Source organism: Pseudonaja textilis, chromosome 10, assembly GCF_049901715.1.
Source record: "Pseudonaja textilis isolate UNSWEBS1 chromosome 10, rPseTex1.2, whole genome shotgun sequence".
Classification (NCBI taxonomy): Eukaryota; Metazoa; Chordata; class Lepidosauria; order Squamata; family Elapidae; genus Pseudonaja; species Pseudonaja textilis.
Genome location: NC_141999.1, coordinates 20,400,791 through 20,421,196, shown reverse-complemented (window position 1 = coordinate 20,421,196; position 20,406 = coordinate 20,400,791). Strand labels below are relative to the sequence as shown.

The following is a 20,406-nucleotide window of genomic DNA, read 5'->3' as shown; positions in this document are numbered from 1 at the left end:
TAGCTGTCCGGTCTCTTCTTCAGAACTTCTGAAGCACCCACAACTTCTGATGGCAAGTTGTTCCACTGGTTAATTGTCCTCACTGTTAAGAAGTTTCTCCTTAGTTCTAAGTTGCTTCTCTCCTTGATTAATTTCCATCCATTGTTGCTTGTCTGGCCTTCACGTGCTTTGGAAAATAAGTTAACCCCCTCTTCTTTGTGGCAGCCCCTCAAATACTGGAATACTGCTATCATGTCACCCCTAGTTCTTCTTTTCTCTACCCTAGCCATACCCTAGCCATGCTAGCGATAGACTAGCTATACACATACTCCTTGGCATCTGGTATACCCAACCTGAACTCCTAGGGCATTAGACCCAGAAGCCCTTCCCAACATTTATGAAGTACTCCTAGATACTGTATCTTGTTAGACTCATTACCTTTGAAGAGAAGGGTGTGACAAAAGAGAATGGTAGGAGATATTCCAAAAGAAAAGTGGCTAAGAGTATAGCTGTATTTAGTCAAAAATGGATGGCACCAGAGAAGGAAATGACCAGGTTATCAAATCTATCTTCTCGTGCGTTTTCAAACCCTCCTTAGAAAAATACTCAGACACTAATACTTTTCATCGCCACAATTTATTTTCATTAGGATGCAGTGAAAATGGATTGTTTAGAGAAAAACCATGTCCCTCAGCTAGTAGCCCCAGACACAGCATTTCAATCGTGTCAGGTCTGGTCCTCCATATTTTAAAGTATTGCCAAATTACAAGTAGATTGCTTGTTATTCACTTAACAAATGTTTCATTTAGCCACAGAAACTTTGGGCCTAATCGTGGTCGTAAGCTGAGGACTACAACACCCTGCCCTGCCCCCTTTCCTGTACTGTGTGTGCCTCCCAGCTGATTTTTGGCCTGTTTGAGGCTATTTTCGCCCTCCCAAGGCTCAAGGGAAGTCTCTGCAGCCTCAGGAGGCCGAAAAACAGGCCTTCTGAAAATACTGGAAGTTCCCTGTTTTCAGCCTCCAGACAGTCTCTGGAGCTCAGGGAGGCCGTTTTTGCCCTCCTGGAGGCTCAAAGGAAACCTCTGGACCCTCGGAAGGCTGAAAACAGGCCTGTTTCAGCACTTCTGGTATTTTCAGAAAGCCTGTTTTTCGGCCTCCCGAGGCTGCAGAGGATTCCCTCGAACCTCAGGAGGACGAAAATGGCCTCAAACAGGCTGAAAATTGGCTGGGAGGTGCACACGTGCACAGTGCAGGTAAGTTTCACTGGGGCTCATGTGCCTGCACAAATGGCTGTGTGTGCCACTGGTGGCATGCCAACATGGCCGTATAGCCTTTCACATACCTATTTTTTTAAAATCTCCCCTGCATTTCTACCCCTCCTTTTTTGTCTTCCCACTATTTGTCTTCCCACTATTTACTTATTCTATGTTTTTTACACACCTTTTCATTTTCTGCTGTATATCTCTGATATCATCAATAGCTCATTATAACTTTCCACTTTATAAAACTTTTTATATTTCTTTTTAATGACTCTATACAAGCCCTTATGTTGGCCTACCCCTGTAATGATGATGATTCATTTGATTTGTTATCCAAAACAAACTCAAAGGTCCTGCTCAACAATAGAGCTCAGGTGTGTTTCCAAAATTAGAAGCTGTATTTGCATTAACATGACAAATGTGACTAGAGCTACTGTTGACTTTAGGGATTTTTTTTTTAGTTGTGATAAATGAACTGAGCATTATTCAGCATGCAAAGAAAATGGGATTACAGATGTCCTAAACTTAGGACTACAATGGAGCCCAAAACGTCCATTGCTAAGCGAGACATTTGTTAAATCAGTTGTGATGACCCGGAGTGTAATACAAATATAACAAAATCCAAACCATAAATAAATGTCCTTCAATGCCTCCAACTTGGCCCCACTGTCCAATAATTCTCAGTTGGAGATAAAACTTTTTCAAAAATAGTCTTCAAAAGAAAGCAATACAGTCCAAACTTAATGAGCAGATAGAGGCGAAATAAAAAACTAAAGCAAACTACAATGGAATTTCCACAACGGACCAGGATAAGTAATTACCAACTTCAAGGAGATAACAAGGCACAGTCTGTTGGAAGGACACCAACCAAGATAACTTCAGCCCAAAATAACACACACTTTGCAATGCTGTGTTTTAACCATCTCTCTTATATACTATTCTCCCCAGCTGCAACCAATGAGGGGGATCATGGCCGCTTCTTCTCTCGTAAGCCAAGTTGTTGCCTTCTCCGTTCCTCCCTGCCTGTCCTAGGATAAAGAGGGGATGGGCCTGGTTCTTCCTCTGACTGCCCAGCAGGCCTCTGCCCTTCCCCAGCCTCCTCCACAACCTCTGGAGCCACACCTCCACACCATGTGGGTTGTTCCTCCTCTCCCTCACTTATTCTGACCAGTTCTGCATGACCAAACTGTCTACTGCCTCATCTTGATTATATTGCTGGGCTTACCTATAGCTACTATATGGAGAAAGAGGTTTCATGATAGCAAAAAAGTATATCTTTAAGCCAAGGAGAAATGTTCCAACCACAGGGTGGTTTCTGGGGGTCTTCAAACTGAAGTGACAAAGATGTTATCGCCACAACTTAAACTGAGTTAGCACTGATGATGTTACCTAGATGGGTAATGAAACATTTGCAAGGAAACAACTAAGAGAGCACCACATAATCTGAGCTGTTCAAATTTTAGATCTATAGGAATAGAGATAAGTGAATTTCTGTGTGCAGTTCATCAAAGTGAATAGGTTAGGCTCTCGGTCACTAACTGCACATCTCTGAACCACGATGGTGTAGTGGTTAGAATGCAGGCTAACTCTGCTGACTGCCAGCAGATCGATCGATCCTGGCCAGCTCCAGGTTGGACTCAGCCTTCTATCGTTCAGAGGTCAATAAAATGAGGACCCAGATTGTTGGGGGCAATGTGCTGACTCTGTAAACCACTTGAGAGTGCTGTAAAGCTCTGTGAAGCAGTATATAAGTCTAAGTGCTATTGTTATTGCTAATTAATTTCAAACAATAGTTGCATAAACAGCATGCAAAGTGAATATTTATTTATTAAGAACATTTATATAACTGTCCAACTCATTCACTGTGACTCCTGGCAGGTTACAAGGATTAAGCCCCACTACCATATCATCAAAATATGAGAGGGGTGTTGAGAGAGAAATTGAGTCTGATTGAATTAAATATATCTAAAAAAAATCATGGCAACCTTGCCACATTTCTTGGCAAGGTTTTTTAGCGGTGGTTTGTTATTGTTTTCTTTGTCTGAAGTGGTGTAGGGTTTCCTATTTAGGCAGGGGGTTGGACTAGAAGACCTCCAAGTTCCCTTCCAACTCTGTTATTCTAAATTCTACATTCAAAATTCTTCCTAGGACTTAGAGAAAGGGATTGGCCCAAGGTTGCCCCATTGGTTTTGGGCCTAAGGTGGGTTCTTGGTTTGTAACTTGATGCCTTAACCACTACACCAAACTGGCTTTCTCTAAAAATAGATTTAGCTAAATCAACCAAAGCTAAAAATGAGTGCATCCTTGGACAACCTGAAAGACCAGATTGGAGACAATTTGTTGTGGAGAAAAATCTATTTGTGAGGCTGCTAAAAGTTGGCAACAACATGATGACACATAATCAAATTTAACCACAAGATACATAAGGAATGATTATTTACCATCTTTAAATTACCTCCTTTCAATACACACAACATTATAATTCTTGAAACTTTCTCCAACATTTTCTGGTTTTTTTTTTAATAATATTTTTTGATCAAGCAGTAATTCTGCTTCAGGTCAGAGTGTCTTTGGACATGTATGCCCTTTGGCTACAGACATTTGTTATTTCTGTGTGGAGTCATGCTTCTCTGGGCAAATCTTGGTTCAGATTCCTCAGGCTTCACAGTTTCTCCTTGAACCAGTCAAAGAAACTGGGCCTTCTCCAACATGGGTCTACGACAATTCGCCACAGCTAACTTGTTGCGGCCAACTTACTGTAGCCAACTCACCACGGAACAATTCACCAGGGCCAACTTGCCACAGGACAAAAATTGAAGAAATAGTGGAATAGAATCATCTTTCAAAGCTCTTGGACGAAAGACAATCTATTAAGCTAACAAATCATAGATTTTCCTGCAATGTTTATGAGTAGAATAGTGACATCCGAGTGCATTCAACATCTGTCCAACAAATGTTGGAAATGTAATCAAATACCGGGCACATATTATCACATGTGGTGGACATGTCCAAAAGCAAAAATATTTTGGATGAAAGTGCACATGTAGTTATCAAAAAAATGTTAAGGCACCATATAAATTATAAGTCAGAACTATTTTTATTAGGCATAATACCAGAAAAATATGACAAAGGGAATGTATATTTAATATTGCACATTTTGACAGCAGCAAGAATTGTATTTGCACAATAAAATGAGGAAACACCGACAGAAGAAGATATAATTTAAAAAATATTAGACTGGGCAGAAATGGATAGACTAACACTGAAGATAAAAGTATTATTGTACGTAAAGAGAAAATACGTATATAAATAAATTGGGGGAAAAACTATCTCTCTTGGGTTCCTTCATGAACTTAATCACTCCATTATATTTTTCTTACTCAGAAAAAGTATTTTCCCCCAAAGCTGCAGGTTGCCTTCTCTAGTTTATAGAGGTGGGGCAGCTCATTTTAATTCCCAGCAATTGTACCTAAAGCCTAAGTGAACAGAAATAAAAGGTTAAACACATCCGGAATGTGCCAGTCCATAAAATATCCATTATGTTGCAACATTATAAAGGCTGGTTCAGTTGGAAGTTCTGTTTAGAATAGATGGAACAATAAACATAACACCCAGGTGTGCAAATTTGGCTTGAAGGTGGAGTCTTTATTTCATGTTTCTTTGGATGACAAACAAAGTCAATAATACACACACACACACACACACACAAGATGATTCCCAATAAAGAGCTAATAGAGAGAAAAAAGTAAAGCCTTTTTAATTCTTAGTGACTCCACAGACATATTGATATATCTTTTATAGAAACGGAACAGAATAATTTTTACCAAGAAGTACTTTTCAATTGAGATTATCTCCAGAGGTTTCTGGTGATTTCTTATCCAGTGTGGTTTGTTAGATTTTTGAGATCATGCATGTGGGTGTTGGTGTACTGTACACATGTACATATTTACTTCTGGCAAAGTGTGAATGGATCGGGAGCTGTTCGCAAACATTGACACAAAAGTGACGCCAGAAAACATGATTAGCTACATTAAACTCACTAAAAGCTGCTACCATAAAAGAGAGGATGGGCTGTAATTAAATTCTCATTTAACTTTGTGTGTTTGCAAAAGACTGCAAACAAGACAAAATTTGTAGTAATTTTTGAAAGTAGATGACTTGGTCTCCCCTACCAGCAGGCCACCGAGAAGCAAATCCTTCTTATCCTGGTGTTTCATTTTTACAAATATGTTAGATTTGGTTTATTCAATTTGAAGATTTTTGTTGTTGTTGTTGTTGTTGCTGATTCCACTTTTAAAAAATGAGCTTTAGGCCATTCAGACTAGTTTTGTGTATGTGTGTGTGTGTGTATTTATATTTATATATGAATTTTGTTAGTTTGTAATATTGTTTACAGCATCTTAAGATTTTTTTTAATAGGATGGCTTTAATTAATGTTAAGTTTTGTTTGTGAGAGTTAATATGGTTGGGCTTAGGCAGTAATAAAGATGAGTTTGACCTTGTAAAAGTTATATTTTAAATATTGTTCTCTAAATCATGCAGTAATCATTTGTATATCTATATATCTCCATCTCCCACCCTCTCTCTCTCTCTCTCTCATCACTCTCTCATCTCTCCCCCCATCCATCCGTCTATTTATCTCTTAGGAAACCCCTTTGCTGTTTTGTAAATGTACAAATTATTCATGATTGACAATGAAATGGACTGAGATACCAAAATGTTGCCAGCAGCTATGATGTACTGCCATGTGCTTGCAGATTACATCACTCACCTGTCTTTTCTCATGAAAATGACCTTGTTAGTTTAGCCTCTCCATGTGATGTTTTCCAGATGGTTAGGCTTTAAGCCCCATTATTTTTTGTCAATATGATTGTGATCTGGGCACTTGGCACCCAGCTCATGGCTGTGATGTAAGAGTGAACCACCAAGTTAGCGGAGAAGCTGGCAGGAAGTCGCAAGCTGCAGTCTCGTGAGGTCCTGACTTAGCAATCTGCTTGGTTCTCACAATAACGGCAACCAGGACTGCTGAACTGCCGTTGCTAAGTGATGTGGTCATGTGAACCACTACTTGTCCCAAAGGTGCTTTTTCAAAAGGCGACTGGACTTTCTTAGTTTTTCTTTGAACACATTTCCCTTTTCATCCAAGAAGCTTCTTCAGTTCTGACTGAATGGTGGACGATGGAAGGATTTCATCTTCCATTGTTCCATCCTCCATCATTCATTTCCTTCCTTCCTTCCTTCCTTCCTTCCTTCCTTCCTTCCATCCCAAAGCATCTTTTGGACAACCATGGCCTGGAAGTCTTAGAAGCTCCATATACAATAAGGACTACTCGAAGTGCTTCTCCTACATTGAGCAATGCTGAAGTCAAAGGCAACTGTCTATCTTTGACTGTTTACTTTTCTAATCATGGCACTGATCAAAGAAAATACAACGTGACAGATTCTCCTCATAATTGATTGCCAAGTGAGAGTTCTCTGAACGATTGCTAATACATTGTGGGCCCAAACTTGCTCAGAAGTGGTGTGGGTTGTCATTTCAATGGCTGTGTTTACCACACACAGAGAGTCAAAACATCACAGCTCAGACTGTCAATCTAGGTCTCGACTCACTGAGACAGAATGTAATTTATTTTAAAAATTTATTCATTGGCCATTGCAATAATTAACCCATACCGGTAGATTCTGGTTAGGGTTTCTGGTTTCACCCATTAACCTTGCTTCATAGTGGTTAACTTCTTTGTATCATCCTCTCATATTGGAAGGGTTGACTATCTATCACGGGCCAGTATCCCTGGTCAACAGGGTTTCACAATCTTAAGAAAGAGGGTGCAAATGCAAGGAAGAAGGACAACAATAACCAAGAGAAAACATGGCTTGTTCCAGGACCAACCCTAACACCGACTCTTTGGAAGGCTTAAGATTCATCTTGATCTAATGTCATCCCGGCACTTAGAAGCTATCAGTAAAATTTGAGTTTACTATAAGCAAACCATGACCAAGGAACAGAAAGAAATAATGGATAGCCTGCAATTGATTCACTGAGGGTGAGACAAGAAGCGGTGGATCGAAACTGATCAAGGAGAGAACCAATCTAAAACTAAGGAGAAACTTTCTGACAGTGAAAGCAATTAGTCCAAGGTCCTTCAAACTTGGCAAGTTTAAGACTTGTGGACTTCAACTCCCAGAATTCCTGAGCTAACATGACTGGAGGAGGAATTCTGGGAGTTGAAGTCCACAAGTCTTAAAGCTGGCAAGTTTGAAGACCCCTGAATTAGTCAATGAAGCAGCCTGCCTTCCAGGGTCGTGGGAGCACAATTGCTGAAGGTTTTCAAGAAAAGATCGGATATCCATGTGTCTGGGATGGAATAAGGACTCCTACCTTGGCCAGGGGGTTAGACTAGAAGACCTCCAAAGTCCCTTACAGCCCTATAATTCTAGGCATATGCTTCATTCTCGACTGCATTCATGTACCCATTTATATGAAAAGAGATCCCATTGATTTAGCAACATTTACTTCTGAACACAGATTGCTTTAAAAAAAATGTTGGACACAATTTGTGTTTTTTTTTTAAAAAAATGCCAGACACATTTATTTTGTGTTGATTTTTTTAAAATAAAAGAAACAATGAAAGATGGCAGGCATTGTCTTACAAGAGGCATTCCATTACATTATCACACACACAGGGTGCCCCTTAGATAGGTATCATACATCAACAGAAAAAAAACACATGTAAAAATATATTTTTGTTCTTCAGTATGATGATTATAGCCTTACCTCAATCGTTGGAAGCTTAATTATTTAAACCAATTAATCTATTCCAATCTTAACTGAGCCTTTTCAAACGGCTATATAAAAAAGCCCATTGAACTCAACAATATCTACACCGTTGTGATTCCTTTATTTGCGGGTCCTTCTCAACACCACCATTTCTATTCTTATTTAAGATATGCATTAGTTAGATACATTAAAATCCCTTTTTACTGAACAAAGAGGAGAGAGAAAGAGGGAGAGGGAGGGAAAGGGAGTGAGGTAGGGGGAGAGAGACTCAGAAACCAGCAATTGAGAGACATACTGGGCACCAACAATTGCTGAAACCAACAATTTTTTTTTTATTTACTGTATGGCTTCTTTGGTAGAATTCAATGGGAGACTTTCCCCATTTGAGTAGAGAGGACATTGGCAGGTTGGGGTTAATACAGAGAGCTGTCCAGTAAGAACCATAGGACACTTGGCAGAAGAATAGCAAAAGATAGGCAGTTGGAAATCCAGCTGGCACCACTTTGGGCTTCCTCAACTTGGACATTTTCAAGTTTGTAAGAGTTATCTCCAAAGGTCAGGGTGGTATTAACTTTTAAGATGGTTTTTGAAGTAGCACATCCCTTCGCGGCGAACTCTTCAGCTGCAGCTGAACCTGTGAAACCAAAGGATAGGGGAGGGACTACAATTAGTATGGGTTTTTCTTCTTCTCATGGGTGATGCTGAATTTGGCTCAACGGTGCCTCCCTTCCATCCCCTGCCATTTTCACTAGAGATGGGCAAATCTGCTTTTTTTTTCTTTTTCTTTTTTCTTTTCTTGGCAGCATTTCCTCAGATCCTGACATGTTTGATTTGGCACATATTTAAATCAATGAATCGATAGTAAAAAAAAACAACAACAAGGAGATATCCACACGTTTTATGTGAGCCGTCGTGGCGGGATGGTTAGAGTGAAGTATTCCTGGGTAATTCTGCTAACGGCCAGTTGCCAGCGATTTTGCAGTTCGATCCTGACTGGCTGAAGGTTGGCTCAGCCTTCCATTTTTCTGAGGAGGACTCCTGCTCAAGGTTGACTCGGCCTTCCATCCTTCTGAGTTGGGTAAAATAAGAACCCAGATTGTTGGGGGCCAGACTCTGTAAAACCACTTAGGGAGGGCTGTAAAGCAGTATATACTGTTATGTCTCCCCTTTAAATGCAGGAGGGCAAAACGAAACAAGCAGTTTCAAAAAATCACAAACCAAAAACCAAACTCTCACAAGAGGACTGTGGAAGTATTTTCAGTCCTCAGCAATAAATCCAAACTCTGTCCGGCAAACCTGACGTGGCTATAAATCCCAAAGCCTCAAAGAGTTCTCTCCGTGTATTCACTCCCATAAATCACTTTGCTTCTGGCAAAGCTCGCCAGCCAAGCCGTTTCCTTTTATCCTCTATGAGGGCGTGTTAATCTCCTTAATTAGTCACTGGCTCGACGCCTCCTCCCTAATTGAGATTGACGCCTCATCCTTCATCTGTTTCTCACATCTAACCAGGATCTTTCCAAAGACTCCTCCCCACTAGAAAACTCTCGCAAGTGTTCCTGGTTAGCTATTCCCGGCTATTGCTCAGCCAGAGGAGAAGAATCAGAGGAGGTCGAAGGTCCTGATATCTCTATTAAATCAGGTTCGTCTCTCCTAGTTAAATCCATTTCCTCATCCTGACTACAATCCAAATCGCTCAGCAGTGCCGGCTCATAATTCACTGCCATTTCCTCTTCGCTTGAGCTCACATCTCCCAACAGAACAGATTCCAACTCCGGAGTCACAACAATACACTGTAAGTCTGACTGCTATTGCTAAAAATGGGCGTACTTCATTTTAACAACTACCTTGTTTAAGCCACAGAAAGTCTAGTCCCAGCTGTGGTTATATGTCTCAGGTATGTTAGAAGCCAGTACAGCATTTTTGGAAATGAGAGTTTGGATTCAAATGTAAGGAATCCATGTGATGTTTCTGGTTTACCTTTGGTGACTGTCCCACTGACAGTGAAGCATTTGTCCTGGTTTTCCTTGCAGTACATCCGTTCACCCCCACATGTTTTGTTTTTGTAAGCAAAGCATGATGGACAAACCAGCTTTTTGCTGGAAAGAGTCTTGTTAACTTCTGAAAAGCTTGGAAGTTCTAGAAGAGTTAAGATATTCATGGATTAGCACTGAGCTGAACCTTCGGAACTTACCTAAAATTATTCCAGGGGGTGGTATTTGGAAGGGGAAATTTTATCGAGTTCTGGGAGAGACCACTCCCCCAAATCAGTAGAAGTACAGGTAGTCCCAGTTCATTTAGTGGCCGTTCAAAGTCACAACGGCACTGGAAAAAGTGACTTACGACCATTTTTCACAGATATCACCTCTAGCAGCATGCGATCAAAATTCAGAGGCTTGGCCACTGGTTCATACTTATGACCGTTGCTGTATCCTGTTCCAAGGTCAGGTGGTCCCCTTTTGTGACCTTCTCTCAAGCGAAGTCATGGGGAAGCCCGTTTCGCTTAACAACCGGGCTGCTAACCTATCAACTGCTGCGATTCCCTTAACAATGTCAAGAAAGGTCGTAAAATCGGGCAAAGCTTGCTTCACAAATGTTTCACTTAACAACAGACATTTTGGGCTCCATTGCGGTTGTAAGACGGGGACTACCTGTACAAATATTCATTCTGAAAATGATGAACGGTGCTGTTCTGAAGCAGCAGCTGGAGGTGCGATCCCTGGTTTGGATTTAATGGACAGTTAGGTCTAATTTCCTGAAGCTTAAAAGACATTAGACATTTTAATGGGCAAATTAAAGCCTCATGTCCTTTCTTGACTTTATGAGTTTACTTGGTGCATCATAAATAGAGTCACCCAACTAGAGGTGGGCTACTACCGGTTTGCACTGGTTCGGATGAACCGGAAGTTAATTTTACATCTTGTTCGCCAAACCAGTAGTTGCAACAACTGGCTGGCACCGCCCACCCCACTCCGCCCCTCCCAGGAATCACCATGTGGCCTATTTTGGAAAACAGGTAAGTGCAGGGCGCACATGGAGACTCAGGGTGGGCAAAACACAGGCCTACCGGAGACTCCTGAAGGCCGGAAATGGGCCTGTTTCTAGCCTCCGGAGAGCCTCTGGAGCCCAGGGAGGCCGTTTTTCCCCTACTGGAGGCTCGAGGAAAGCCTCCGGAGCCCAGGGAGGGCGAAAATGCGCCCCCCACCCACTGTAGTGCAGAAGGCCACACCCACTATGGCCACGCCCATCCAGCAACCGGGCAGAGAACCGCTTGCTACATTTTTTGAAGCTCACCCCTGCACCCAACTGTGCACAGAATAGTAAGAATTCCCTCCAGAGAAATTGCTATTAAAATGTGCACAGGGTGAAGTGGGAATCAGGGAAAACTGCAAATAAAGGCAGATTTTTTTAAAAACAAACAAACAAAACACGACGATGTCACCTACTTGGAGCATCATTTTGATTACATTGATTTTTGTCTTTACAGCATTTAACGTTGCTCAACAGATAAAAAGCATCCTCAGACAAAATGAACACAAGTCCTTCATTGCAGACATCCCCTTTGATATCCTGGCAGCCTTTACTTGTTGCGTTTACTGTCTTCTCTTTCTCTGCAAACAAATGGGAGGAAGACATCATTAGAAAGAAGCGGAAAAGACGACTGTTGGCATTTTCAGATTTACTTAGAATAACAGAGTTGGAAGGGACCTTGGAGGTCTTCTAGTCCAATCCCCTGCTTAGGGAGGAAACCCTATACCAGAGGTCTCCAAACTTGGCCACTTTAAAGACTTATGGACTTCAACTTCCAGAATTCTCCAGCCAGCCTTTTGGCTGGAGAATTCTGGGAATTGAAGTGCACAAGTCTTAAAGTGGACATGTTTCGGGACCCCTGCTCCATACCACTTCAGACAAATGGTTATCCAATCTCTTCTTAAAAGCTCCCAGCGTTGGAGCATTTACAACTTCTGGAGGCAGGTTGTTCCACTGATTAATTGTTCTCACTGTCGGGAAATTCCTCCTTAGTCCCAAATTGCTTCTCTCCTGGATTCGTTTCCATCCGTTGCTTCTTGTCCTGCCCTCAGGTGCTTTGGAGAATAGCTTGACTCCCTCTTCTTTGTGGCAGACCCTGAGATATTGGAACACTGCTATCATGTCACCCCTTAGTCCTTCTTTTCACCAATTTGTTAAAAAGCACTTCTCCTGAATATCCATCTGAAGGCTGGAGTCAGGATCCTGTGCCTTCACCTTTCAGGTCTATGGAAACCGGGATGAGGTCCCCCAACAATTGGACTCAGTCAAATTTCCACATTGTGGAAGTTCGTTTCAGTCACATTTTTATGGCCATGTTGATTAAGCACAATCTTTATCTTTTGCCTCTGAGGCCGAGACATCTGCTGAGAGCATTTTAAAAGTTACCGGACAACAGAGGTGTGGAAAGCAGAGGTGGTATTGAGCAGGTTCTGACCGGTTCTGGAGAAGTGGTTCTGGAGAACTTCTGACCAGTTCTGGCGAAAATTTTGAGTAGTTCAGAGAACCAGCAAATCCCAACTCTGACTGTCTCCGCCCCATCTATTCTCTGCCTCCCATTGAGTCCCAGCTGATCGGCTGGGTCTTCTTTGGTTGCCCTGCCCAGGAGAACGGAGCTGGAAAGCAGGTCAGTGGGGTGAGGGGAGGGAATGGAGATTTTGCAGTGACCTTCTCCCAGGAGTGGGGAGGGAATGGAAATCTTACAGTATTCTTCCCCTGCCATGCCCATCAAGCCACGCCAACGAAGCCACACCATAACCACAGAGCCAGTAGTAAAAAAATTTGAATCCCGCCACTGGTGGAAAGGATGAGAGCCAGAGGTGGTATTCAGCAGGTTCTGACCAGTTCTGGAGAACCGGTAGCGGCAATTTTGAGTAGTTTGGAGAACAGGCAAATACCACCTCTGACTGGAGATTTTACACCAGTGGCAGTCAACCTGATCCCTACCACCCACTAGTGGACTTTCCAGCTTTCCTGGTGGGTGGTAGGGGTTTTGTCCCCTACTTTATAAATCACCATTACTGTGGAACCGTTGGGCGGTTAGAGAAAATCTTACTACTAATAGAGATACAAAAGTGGGTGGTAGGTATAAAAAGGTTGACTACCCCTGTTTTACACTATCCTTCCCCTGCCACGCCCACAGAACCGGTAGTAAAAAAAATGGCAGAATTCTTGCCTCTTTCCTCATCTTTTTGATTGTAAGAGACAGGTAGCTTAGCTTTTCTGTGAAGGCAGGCAGGGCAGCCTTCTTTTGGTAACAGTTAGCTCTTCTATTAGTGCAAAATCAGACTTTCACCTGCTGAGAGGTGAGGCTAAAATGGATGCTGGAAAATTTGTTTCTCAGAAGTGAGTTGATATTGGGCACCTGATTTTCTCCCCTCCTCCTTCTCTCTTTCTTTTCTTCTCGCTTTGCCTTCTCATCCTTCTTTCTTCTCTGTTTCTCTCCTTTCCTCCTCTCTTCTCTTCTCCTCTCCTCCTTTCCTCCTCTTCTCTCCTCTCCTCCTCTCCCCTCCTCCCTCCCTCCCTCTCTTTCAATCGAGAAATTTCCTAGAAGAAGTCACTCAGAAAAGCAAAGAGGAAGTGTCAGCATTTACCGGTAAAGATTTCCCTCTCAACTGAATAACATTGTCCGTCTTGGATAGTACAAGTATTTTTATCTTTATCGCATGGTGGTCCGGATGTCGGTGTGGAACATTGGCAGGTCAGCTCAGCTGTTGCTATTTGGTGTGGGGATGAGGGAAAAAAAGAGAATAAAATAACAATAACTTTCAATTGAAAAGCAAATTGACAATTTAATTTAATTTAATCTTTCTGCTTAAATAAATTGGCCCAAAGCGCCCTTGGTTTATGCACCAATACACCGCTTGCTCATTATCCAGATAGGTAACTGTCAACATCCGAAACAGCACACTGTTCAAAATGGCCACACACATGCCGGGGGGGCGGTATTTATGGGGCCACAGGTGGGTGTTGGGTGATGGGACTCATGCTGGGAGCGGAGCCAGGAAGGCAAACCAGCTGCGGTCAGTTTAGAAGTCAACCAGGCCTGAAGAGTACTTGCTGGAGCCACCAGGAACCAGAGGGTGGAGCGTGCTGAGTCCGTAAAGCCAGTTGCAATGGTGGGCTGTTGGATGGTTGGCGAGGTTCAGGTGAGCCCCTGGCTGTGATCTCTGGCTGGGCCTTCCCAGCCGCCCTTGTGCTATGCTTTCCAGAGGTGGTATTCAGCCAGTTCTAACTAGTTCTGGAGAACCGGTAGTAAAAATTTTGAGTAGTTCGAAGAACCGGCAAATACCACCTCTGACCGGCCCTGCCAACCCCATCTATTCTGTGCCTCCCATTGAGTTCCAGCTGATCAGTTGGCTCTCCTTTGGTTGCCCTGCACAGGACAACGGAGCTGGAAAGCAGGTTAGTGGGGTGGGGAGCAGAGGTGGTATTCAGCCAATTCTGACCAGTTCTGGAGAACCAGTACTGGAAATTTTGAGTAGTTCGGAGAACCGGCAAATAACACCTCTGACTGGCCCTGCCCCTGTCTATTCTCTGCCTCCTGAGTCCAAGCTGATCGGCTGGGTCTCCTTTGGTTGCCCTGCACAGGAGAACGGAGCTGGAAAGCAGGTGAGTGGGGTGGGGAGGGAAGGGGGATTTTGCAGTATCCTTCCCCTGCCACGCCCACAAAGCCACGCCCACAAAGCCACACCGACAAAGCCACGCCAAACCCACCAAACCACGCCCACAGAACCGGAAGTAAAAAAAAATTGAATCCCACCACTGATTCTTTCCCTAAATAACTAACATTCCCCCTCCCCCGGCTGCCCAGGTGAATTCCGCAACGGCCTGCTGTACTCATCGTAGCTGCCTGTTTGAAACTGCGTTTCAGCCCCAAAGTGGCAAAGTGCATGGCCAGCGAGCCCCTTGTCAACAAAAGTGCAGCCCACCTCTGGCCAGCTGGCTAGCAGAAGCCAGGAATGCTGGCTAGAAACTCTTGCACTTATATTGTTCCCCACGTGCCAAGCTGACTCCAGTAAAGACACCCTTTCTGCTCATAGTGTGGTCTCTTCTTTTGCTGGCTTGGTTGGAACTGCGACAGTAACATCAGCAGGCACTTCACAGCAACCAAGCTGAGAGAGCACCAAGGACCCCACACAAATATATATTTTAATATTAATCAATCAGTAATCTCCAAATACAATGGATTACAATGTCATCATCACTCTTCGCCTTTCTGCTCACTCAGCCCAGAGAGTCTATGTTCCAAGTATTTATTGGCCTTACCTGTAGCTATCAAAGCAGCGAAGAAAAGAAGATACTTCATTTTTTTTTTTCTGGGAATGGAAAACTTTTGGTTTGCACAGGGATAAATGTTCCAGCAACGAATTCCATCAGGTTAGAAATGGGTGAGAAGAAAGAGCAAGAGAGAATAAATATGGCAAATGAACAACGGGGAACTTGGAGGCAAGGTCATGAAACCCATGACATCATGAGTTGGATAAGGTTGGGGTCTTTTTTAAATACGATCTCTAAAATTCTCTATTTGGGAGAAACACAGCTTCAAAGGTGTAAAATTACAGTGGAGGAAATAGAAATTACCTTCTATTCATGACAGCTTAGAAATTTCCCAATTCTTCATGACCTAGTCTTCCCCACCCTAAATGACGAATTCCCTCTGTCATTGGGCACTTTAGTTTTGGCTGAGAGCCACAGGGAAAACTAAATGTGGTTGAGGTTTAATACAAATAGCAATAGCACTTAGACTTATGTACCACTTTTATAGTGCTTTACAGCCCTCTCTAAGCGGTTTACAGAGTCAGCACATGACCCCCAACAATCTGGGTCCTCATTTTACCCACCTTGGAAGGATGGAAGGCTGAGTCAACCTTGAGCCTGGTGGGATTTGATCTGCCAAATTGTAGGCAGCCGGCAGTCAGCAGAAGTAGCTTGCAGTACTGCACTCTAACCACTGTGCCACAGAGGCTCCCTATATATGTGCAAATACTGCAAAAACTTAAAATAAATTAAATATATATGCTTCTCCTGGCTGACCTTGGATGATTTTTGAAAAGGCGAGAGGATCAGAATAGGTGGTTACGCGAATGGGAGACCACCCCAAAACTCTTGATTTGTAGACCTGATTGGAAAGGGGGAATCCTGGAACTTGGTTCAGGAAGCCAAGTTGGTTGTATCTGAGGTTGATTCCTTGGCAGAGAAACTAGGCAAAAGTTGGAGAATTATGATGTTGTTGACAAAAATTAAATTTCAAACCTACAGAGGCTCCCTTTGCTCACTGTGGAATTCTGGGAGTTGAAGTTCACACATCTTAAAGTTGACAAGGTTGAGAAGCATGATTTCTGACTATTGGCTATCCAATTGTTTCTTGAGGTAGAGATAACAATCTTGCATTTTGCTATAAAAAGCCATTTTGTGCCATTATGAATTATTCAAATGGGGTCGTGTTTAGTTTTAATTCTTCTCTTTAAAGTCTGGACTATTTTGTATAAATTAGCATGTGGGTGGTATCAGGCCCAGTGCTGGTTTTTTTTTCTCCACATAAAACAGCAGCAGCAGCTAATGGATCTTTTAAACGATTAATAGGCTCAGTGACTATTTGTTCTTTCAAGATATCTTCAACTAGGACAAACACTCTGTGCTTTAAAAGTCCACAACATGCAAATGGAAAACAATAGATCATAGCTAGCAGGAAGCAATTAGAATGAGTGCTAAGGTAGTAGCTATGCCTACAGGTTGAAAAAGAGGGGTGTCTGAGGATATGAGAGATGTCTCTTTGTTCACTGTGCAGGTGTACCTTTTTTCCCTATGCAAATTAGAGAAAAATATGAAAGCAACAGCTGCAAATGTATGAATTGAGCCAGACCTGGTATTATATAACTGTCAGCCTTGTAAGCCATTTTTTACTTGGAAGCATCAAGACTACCACATTTAGTGCCTGGGAATTTGGGAGGGGGGATTTCATAGTGAGGTAGAAGATTAGACATAACAACATTCTTTCTCAGGGTGTCAAGGACAAGTTTCCCTGCACCTGGAGGGGAGTGAGCGGAGGGATGTCTCCAGTTGGGATGAAGATTTGATTGGACCATGTGATGGACTGATGGGTGTAGGGGATGGACCTTTGACTTCTCTTTTGGGAAGGGAAAATCCGGAACTTTCAGATTCGGGTTTTCCCAGATGTGCCAATATGACAACTCTAATAAAATGGAACTCTGAGGAAATGCTTGTCTTGGAGTTTATTGGAGTTGGTTAGTTGGAATGCTGACAATAACTTCATGTAACATCCCAGTTGTCTCCTTCCCCCAAATGCAGAAATCTCACGAGAGGGAGAAACCTTGTGAGATGTGGTACAAAAAATGAAATAAATACACCAAGGAATAAAAGCAAAAAACCTGCAAATGGTTAAAACCTATTTCATTGCAGGAGGGAAGTAAAACTTGGCACCTCGGGTGAGTCCACAACTTTTGCAAACCTTGAAGAAACCTTCAAAGAAGTCCATGAGGAATGATAGCGAACCTCTAGAAGAAAATGAAGCTCTCTAGATACCTAGGACTTCAAAATTCTCATTGGTCACTGCCAGGGCATTATTGGAGTACCTAGACTTTCCTATTTACTGGCCTCATCCATAGTGATTCCAAGAGCCAGGAATACTCAGACTAAGGTAGCCAAAAACTGTTTATCTCGCTTCCCAAGAAAGTCACCAAAACCAAGAAAATCACCAAACAACAGAAAAGAGCAGAATCAAATCATTTTCCTTCATAAGCATAGCTCCAGTCAAGCAATCCCAGGCGCAAACTGAAAACATTTAACACCATGAATATATAAATTCCCCTCTTACCTGTTTCCTTTTTTCTCTGGCTCCTTGATAACTTTTGTGATACGATGCTTATAGGCAAAACAAGGGCACTGTCGATCTGCTGCCTCTTTATATTTGGATGGGCGGAGCGGATATGAGATTAAAATAAACAAGGTAGCATAGTGGGGCAAGCGAATGATTCATTTTGAGGTGTACTTCTGGTTAGCATGCTGGACATATGCTTCTTAAAAGCCAGATGTAGAAGACATGATTGGTAAACACACTAGCATATTGATCAGCAGGCCTCTCTGGTTTACTAGTACTGATCCCCAAACCCCAAAAACTTTAACCTTAGACTGTCTACTATTGACCTCACCCCTTTCCTAAGAGGTCTGTAGGGGGTGCGCATAAGCACACCAACATGTCTACCATCCCTATCCTATTGTTTCTTTTATCTTTCTTTTTTTTTTTTTTTTAAATATAGTTTATTAATTTTTACAATTAAAACCAGTCACAATACATACACAAATAAGCAAAAAAAAGAAAGAAAGAAAGAAAAGAAAGAAAAGAGAAGAGGAAGAGAGGGAAAGAATTTTAAGAAAAGAAAGAAAGAAAGAGGTTACAGGATTAAAAGTATTCTTATTTTAACAGTTTGCAAGATCTTCTTTTGTTTTCATCACCTTAACTTGTGTCATATAACCACACCTGTTTTTAACTTATATCGCTACCTCGCTATTATGTATTGATACTTTTCTTTTATGCCTTATAATATATTATTTATCTTTGGTCAATCCAATTATACCAACAATTCCAGCTGTCATAGTATAGTGAAGTGTCTTTGTTTTTTAGCGCCAAAGTCAATTTATCCATTTCTGCGCATTTTGAGATTTTTTCAATAATCATTTCTTCTGATGGAATTTGGTGTTGTTTCCAATGTTGAGCGAAGGCTAATCTGGCCGCTGTTAAAATGTGTATAGTTATGTATTTGGTTTTTTTGGAAATTTGCTTATCAAAAATCCCTAGTAGGAAGGACTCTGGTTTGTATTCGATCTGCTCTTTGGTGATTTCTTCCAACCAAGTTTTGATTTTCTTCCAATACTTTTGGGTTTCTGCACAGGACCACCACATATGGAAAAAGGTTCCTTCTTTTTCCTACACTTCCAGCAATGCGGACTCATGTTGGGGTGCATCTTCGCTAACCTCGAAGGGGGAGATGCCATCTATAGAACATTTTATAAAGATTTTCCTTGTATGCTGCCGATTTGGTAATCTTATTGTTTCTGCCCCAAACTTTCTCCCATTCCGCTAATGTGATGCTGCGCCCTACATTCTTACTCCAAGCAAACATATTTCCTTTTACAATTTCTTCTTCTAGTTCTGTTTCTAATAAGTAGTTATAAAATTTTGTTATGTTTTTTTTATTTGATCCTAATAAAATTTTATCTAACTGTTGCAGTTTGTTATTAATTCCGAATTCTTTTTTGTCTTGTTTATATCTGCTTTGAATCTGAAGATAAACCCTGTTCTGTATAGAAATCTACATACTCGAAATCCGGCAACCCGGATTGGCTAAAACGCACTGCCACCGGATTGGCTGAGTGCGCGGCACTGATTGGTCGCTCGGGATCGCCCGCGATTGGCTGAGCCGATCGCGGGCGATTCAAAACGACCCGATTGGCCGCAGCACTCAGCAGAAGGTCTTTTTAAGCCGCGCTTCTTCCCCACTTTCCCCACTTGTGTTTTACCCGAATAAAGAGCTGAACCAAGTCACTGCCTCGCGTCCTTTGTGCGTATGAGATATACGACACTGGCGACGAAGGTGGGATTCTAGCAAATCCCACACCGCACGTGGCCCACGGAACCGCAACCGCAACATGGCAGCGGCACGTGCCACCCGCTCCTTTCAACGCCGCTACTGAAGAATGGGAATCTTACATCGACCGATTCCTCATGTTCTTGGAGAGCAACAATCTCAAGGACGCGAACGGACAGAGAAAACGGGCCGTTTTTCTCACGCACTGCGGCCCGCGGTTTTCAAAATGGCAAAAGCCCTTGCCAAGCCGCTCGATGTGAAGGTCATGGACTGGGACGACTCGAACCCCTGCTGAGGAGCCACTACGCACCCGCTGTGCCCACCCTCATTCGCCGGCACGAATTCTACCGCCGCGACCAGAAGCAAGGTGAGAGCGCCAGCAAGTTTGTGGCAGAGCTCAGGGACCTCGGAGGGCTATGCGGGTTTACCGATCTAGACGAAGCCCTGAGGGACCGCGTCGTCCTCGGCCTCCGGGATTCCGCCCTGCAAAGCCGGATCATGGCAAAAGGCGACATCTCCTCGCGGATGCCCTCGCAGACGCCACGGCAGCAGAAGCGACCCGGAGATCCGCAGCCCAACTGAAGCAAACCAGCACCGCAGAACGGACCACCGCAGCCGCGACCGACGACAACTACCGAACAGCCACCTCCACGCACCACGGCGACCTCGAGTCCTCCTCAGGCTCGGAAGACGACGAGGAAGATGTCCATCGCATGCAGACGGGCGCGACCGGGCGCGACCCACGGAACCGAAGATC

At 42.9% G+C, this 20,406-nt stretch overlaps 1 protein-coding gene and 1 long non-coding RNA gene across 2 annotated transcripts in view; one reads left to right on the top strand and one right to left on the bottom strand.

The window, feature by feature from the left end:
* The window catches only part of LOC148124962 (uncharacterized), an 88,713-nt gene that overhangs the window by 4,148 nt on the left and 64,159 nt on the right, over positions 1-20,406 (top strand). The window lies entirely within an intron of this gene.
* LOC113446041 (phospholipase A2 inhibitor and Ly6/PLAUR domain-containing protein-like) lies at positions 7,793-18,007 on the bottom strand. The gene is made up of 6 exons (XM_087940040.1): positions 17,879-18,007; positions 15,310-15,373; positions 13,635-13,757; positions 11,460-11,624; positions 9,994-10,152; positions 7,793-8,650 (listed from the first exon to the last, which is right to left on the bottom strand). Exons 2-6 carry the CDS (start codon positions 15,347-15,349, stop codon positions 8,430-8,432), a joined length of 708 nt encoding a protein of 235 aa, XP_087796166.1. The 5' UTR covers positions 15,350-15,373; positions 17,879-18,007; the 3' UTR covers positions 7,793-8,429.

Excerpts from the sequence above, each read along its gene's own strand:
- LOC113446041 (XM_087940040.1), bottom strand. The coding sequence starts at position 15,349 with ATGAAGTATCTTCTTTTCTTCGCTGCTTTGATAGCTACAG. Across the intron at positions 13,758-15,309 it reads CGCTGCTTTGATAGCTACAG|CAACAGCTGAGCTGACCTGC; the intron begins GTAAGGCCAATA and ends CACACCAAATAG. Across the intron at positions 10,153-11,459 it reads TAATCAAAATGATGCTCCAA|AACTTCCAAGCTTTTCAGAA; the intron begins GTAGGTGACATC and ends TAACTCTTCTAG.